At 43.6% G+C, this 5,871-nt stretch overlaps 1 protein-coding gene and 1 pseudogene across 1 annotated transcript in view; both read left to right on the top strand.

Annotated features, from left to right (window-relative positions):
• LOC111982325 (integrin alpha-E-like) overlaps positions 1-3,658 on the top strand; it is an 11,402-nt gene extending 7,744 nt beyond the window's left edge. Inside the window, exons 5-6 of the mRNA XM_070433775.1 lie at positions 3,216-3,351; positions 3,579-3,658. Coding sequence (XP_070289876.1) covers positions 3,216-3,351; positions 3,579-3,658 — 216 coding nt within the window. The remainder of the gene's footprint in view (positions 1-3,215; positions 3,352-3,578) is intronic.
• Positions 3,659-3,672: 14 nt separating this feature from the next.
• LOC111982324 (integrin alpha-M-like) overlaps positions 3,673-5,871 on the top strand; it is a 16,331-nt pseudogene continuing 14,132 nt past the window's right edge.

Here is a 5,871-nt window from a genome sequence, read left to right as displayed (position 1 = left end):
AAAAGCCAAGTTAACAAACAGATCACCGACCATTTCGAATCTCACGTACCTTCTCCGCTATGCAATCTGGTTTCCGGGCTGGTCATGGTGCACCTCAGCCACGCTCAAGGTCCTAAACGATATCATAACCGCCATCGATAAAAGACAATACTGTGCAGCCCTCTCATCGACCTGGCCAAGGCTTTCGACTCTGTCAATCACCACATTCTTATCAGCAGACTCAACAGCCTTGGTTCTCAAATGACTGTCTCACCTGGTTCACCAACTACTTCTCAGATAGAATTCAGTGTGTGAAATGGAGGGCCTGTTGTCCGGACCTCTGGCAGTTCCTATAGCGGTGCCACAGGGTTCAATTCTCGGGCCGACTCTTTTCTCTGTATACATCAATGATGTCGCTCTTGCTGCTGGTGATTCTCTGATCCACCTCTACGTAGAAGACACCATTCTGTATACTTCTGGCCCTTCTTTGGACACTGTGTTAACAAACCTCCAGATGAGCTTCAATGCAATACAGCACTCCTTCCGGACCTCCAACTCTCTTAAATGCAAGTAAAACTAAATGCATGCTCTTCAACCATTCGCTGCCCGCACCCGACTGCCCGTCTAGCATCACTACTCTGAACGGTTCTGACTTAGAATATGTGGAGAACTACAAATACCTAGGTGTCTGGTTAGACTGTAAACTCTCCTCCAGACTCACATTAAGCATCTCCAATTCAAAATTAAATCTAGAATTGGCTTTCTATTTCACAACAAAGCATCCTTCACTCATGCTGCCAAACATACCCTCGTAAAACTGACTATCCTACCGATCCTTGACTTTGGCGATGTCATTTACAAAATAGCCTCCAACACTCTACTCAGCAAATTGCATGTAGTCTATCACAATGCCATCTGTTTTGTCACCAAAGCCCATATACTACCCACCACTGCGACCTGTATGCTCTTGTTGGCTGGCCCTCGCTTCATATTCTTCGTCAAACCCACTGGATCTATAAGTCTTTGCTAGGTAAAGCCCCGCCTTATCTCAGCTCACTGGTCACCATAGCAACACCCACCCGTAGCACACGCTCCAGCAGGTATATTTCACTGGTCATCCCCAAAGCCAACTCCTACTTTGGCCGCCTTTCCTTCCAGTTCTCTGCTGCCAGTGACTGGAACGAATTGCAAAATCACTGAAGCTGGAGTCTTATATCTTCCTCATTAACTTTAAGCATCAGCTGTCAGAGCAGCTTACCGATCATTGCACGATCATTGCACCTGTACACAGCCCATCTTTCCCATGCTTGTTCAATGAACCATAAACAATTAATGAACATGCACCTGTGGAACGGTCGTTAAGACTCTTACAGACGGTAGGTAGGCAATTAAGGTCACAGTTATGAAAACTTAGGACACTAAAGAGGCCTTTCTACTGACTCTGAAAAACACCAAAAGAAAGATTCCCAAGGTCCCTGCTCATCTGCGTCAATGTGCCTTAGGCATGCTGCAAGAAGGCATGAGGACTGCAGATGTGGCCAGGGCAATAAATTACAATGTCCGTACTGTGAAACACCTAAGACAGCGCTACAGGGAGACAGGACGGACAGCTGATCGTCCTCGCAGTGGCAGACCACGTATAACACCACCTGCACAGGATCGGTACATCCGAACATCACACATGCGGGACAGGTACAGGATGGCAACAACAACTGCYCGAGTTACACCAGCAATGCACAACCCTTCCATCAGTGCTCAGACTGTCCGCAATAGGCTAAGAGAGGCTGGACTGAGGGCTTGTAGGCCTGTTGTAAGGCAGTTCCTCACCAGACATCACCGGCAACACCGTCGCTGGACCAGACAGGACTGGCATAAAGTGCTCTTCACTGACAAGTCGCAGTTTTGTCTCACCAGGGATGATGGCCGGATTCCCGTTCATCATCGAAGGAATGAGCGTTACACCGAGGCCTCGTGATCGATTTGGTGGTGGAGGGTCCGTCGTGGTCTGGGGCGGTGTGTCACAGCATCATCGGACTGAGCTTGCTGTCATTGCAAGCAATCTCAACGCTGCGCGTTAAAGGAAAACATCCTCCTCCCTCATGTGGTACCCTTCCTGCAGGTTCATCCTGACATGACCCTCCAGCATGACAATGCCACCAGCCATACTGCTCATTCTGTGCGTGATTTCCTGCAAGACAGGAATGTCAGTATTCTGCCAAGGCCAGCGAAGAGCCCGGATCTCAATCCCATTGAGCACATCTGGGACCTGTTGGATCGGAGGGTGAGGACTAGGGCCATTCCCCCCAGAAATGTCCGGGAACTTTGAGGTGCCTTGGTGGAAGTGTGGGGTAACATCTCACAGCAAGAACTGGAGAATCTGGTGCAGTCCATGAGGAAGAAATGTAATGCAGCTGGTGGCCACACCAGATACTGACTGGTTCCTTTAATTTTGACCSCCCCCCCTTTGTTCAGGGACACATTATTCAATTTCTGTTAGTCACATGTCTGTGGAACTTGTTCAGTTTATGTCTCAGTTGTTGAATCTTGTTATGTTCATACAAATATTTGCAAATGTTAAGTTTGCTGAAAATAAACGCAGTTGACAGTGAGAGGACGTTTCTTTTCGGACGCTATAGACGTTTTCGCGAGAAGACCGATTTTCGGGATGTCTCATGGTCTGACAAACACAACTGTGGTCCCGCCACCGTCCACTGCAGAAGCGGAAGGCAGACATTGGCGGATACGGTGGATTGTGACGCACGCAGCCCATGCAAAAAACTGATCTCTATCTTAAATTGACGGATTTTGATGGGGACTTTTTTATTATGTTACTTAGATTGACACACRGGTCAGTCAATAGATAAGCTGAATACGCTTTTATAAAGAAGCTTTTAACGTATGATTTTAATTAGCTTTCTTTGTTCATTCTTCTTCCTTCTGTCTTTGTTTGTTTGTTAGTACTTTTATTTCATGATGTGAAGCACTTTGTTACTTGTATTGAAAAGCGCTAAAAAATATAGTTATTATTATTATTACTAGTCTCAAGGGTCCAGTCCAATTTCCCAATTACGATGTGGATGTTTAAATATTATTCACATTGAAAAGGAAATTAGACTTCACTATAATTCCACAAGCATTTCGCTACACCACAAGCATTTCGCTACACCCGCAATATTATCTGCTATTCACGTGTATGTGACCAGTATAATTTGATTTGATTTGATATTTCTTGGCAGGTCAAGATGCAGAATTTGACGAAACTCAAGTCCCTGGCATCAGAGCCAAAAGAGAACAACACTTTCCTCATCCAGAACTACAACGGACTAAAAGGAATCCTAGACAACTTTCAAAAAAAGATCTTCAATATTGAAGGTACGACTCCGGATTCAGTTGAAATGTCTTAGTACTACTTACTTATTTTTCAGCAAAGTCCCTGTCAACTGAGAGTTGTTATTCATTTAAAAAAAACTGAAGTGGAAATACTGGTCACTTCCTGAAATATACTGGTATTTATTTCTGGTGATAACACCTTCCTCAAAACATTCCACAGTAGAAGTATTAATATATCGCTAGTTATTATCACTGTCCGTATGTTCTAGGTTCCAAGACTGCTCTGGCTGGAAACTTGACTAAGGAGTGTCTCAGAGTGGGTTCAGTGCTGTCTACGTTGATAAGGTGAGATATCGCGATAGTATGTCCAGTATGTTTTTATCATCTTAACATTTTTATAAATGTACTGACCACCATTGCAACTAGTTTATGGATGCACTATATAGATAATTAATGCTTATTAATGAAAAATCTTACCCCATGTTTTATTTCCTCTACAGGACACCTTGGTTTGGGCTTAGTGGGATCAAACAACTGGCGTGGGTCCCTCTTAGAGACTGAGGTCTGAGATCAGAGGAAAGGGAAATCCAGGACCCCACATTGGACAAAGATTCCTATATGGGTAATGGAACATTAAGTCAAAAAAAGATATTGCTCAAAAAAAAATATTTTCAGGCTCTGTTAGTTCAGATGTTTCAATGAAGGGAGTGTAGTTACAATGAACCTACATTTTCTTATGTTGTTACAGGATACTCGTTAGCTGTTGGGAAGAAGAATGAGAACCTTCTATATTTTACTGGAGCACCAAGATCTGAACACATGGGACAGATCCTACTTTTCAACAAGGTCAACAACAACTGGACTGTGGCACAAAGATTGTTTGGGGAACAGGTTGTAACATTAGCTATTTCTGCAAGCAGTGTGGGTATTTCAATCAAGTTATACAATAGGACAGCATGAAACCAGATTTTGGGGTTACTTCAAAGGTTGAATCACTCCTCCGATAGTAAAGAGGAACACATGATGTCACTTTGTATGTTAAATTATGAGTTCCATTCCAAACCAGAGGGCTTCTTTAAAACTTTTCAAAACTATTTTTATATGAATGTAAGTTTTGATTTCTCAGATGGGCTCCTACTTCGGGCAGAGCTGGTTTCTGTGGACATAGACTCAGCGGCAACTTAGATTTCCTCCTGGTGGGGCACCAATGTTTCACCAAACCACAGAGAGGGCAGGATCTACGTCTACACACTGACTGATAAGGTGGGCTGACTGTGAACCTCTGAACAACAGATTCAATGCTGCAATTTGTGGTTGAATATGTTCATCGGAAAAGTGATCTGGAAGCGAAATATATTCATTTGGATATAAATATCATTTATCTTAATATAAATGCACAAAAGACAGTGTAATATGGATTTATCTTCATGTGATCTCTCCTTTCTTAGCTGGAACTGAGGATGGAGATGAATGTTTCAGGGCTGTCTCAGGGTAGATTCGGCTCCTCCATCTSCTCTCTCACAGACCTGAATGGAGATGGGCTGAAGGATGTAGCTGTGGGGGCTCCACTTGAGGACGATCACAGGGGGGCCGTGTACATCTACCTGGGTGAAAAGCTAAAGGGGATCCGCCCTSAATTCAGCCAGGTGAGGCAGACGAAGATGGAAATCGTTAAAAGAAGCCCTTCATTATCAAATAAAACAGAGATCCCTCCTGGGATATCAATGGCTTTTCATTATCTGTGTATGTCTTCTTACTGCAGCGCATCTCAGCTGTGATGATGAGATCTAAGCTCCAGTTCTTTGGCCAGACGATTGATGGGAAGATGGACCTGGGTGAGGATGGACTGACTGACATCGTAGTAGGAGCGCGTGGCGCAGTTGTCGTCTTGAGGTACGAGTCCAAAAAAGGATAAGATGTATAAATTGAAGGTAAAAGCAGAAGTGTTTATTAGTTTACTCCAATTGGGGGATCGGTGGTAGGGTTGCGGGGAATAATAATAAAGGTATATTCTTTAAAAAAGTATGTATGTCTATATAGGTATGTGTATGTATATATGTGTATATGTATGCATGCGTGTATGGATATATATATTTACCCCCAAAAATATGGGGGATTGGAAATGATGCAGACAATTACATTGGAAGCAACATTCTTTCCGCAATATTAAGCTGATCCACCCCTAAAAAAAATTAAAAAAATAAAAATTAAAAAAAGGATAAGAAAAGACAGCTGGTTTAAAAGGACAGTTGTTTAACCGGTAAAAATATCCCACTAGGCTGCGATCTGTACTGAATGGGGGCTGCGCTCAATGAGGTGTGGGCGGTGCTACCCAACATCGTACAATGTAGGCTAACATTCCAATCTTTATCTCGATCGCTCACAGGTCCAGACCGGTCCTCAGCGTCTCTGCTCATCTCCACTTCCATCCCTCGGAGATCAGCACTGATAACTTTGACTGTCTGGCAAAAGAGATCATTTCCCCCGTGGTCACTTTAACAGCCTGCTTTAACATGGCAGAGGCAACAAAGAGTAAAGCTGGTAAGAACTCTCAGAACTTTA

The sequence above is a fragment of the Salvelinus sp. IW2-2015 genome, linkage group LG21 (genome assembly GCF_002910315.2).
Source record: "Salvelinus sp. IW2-2015 linkage group LG21, ASM291031v2, whole genome shotgun sequence".
NCBI classification, from domain to species: domain Eukaryota; kingdom Metazoa; phylum Chordata; class Actinopteri; order Salmoniformes; family Salmonidae; genus Salvelinus; species Salvelinus sp. IW2-2015.
This window is presented reverse-complemented; position numbering and strand designations above follow the sequence as displayed.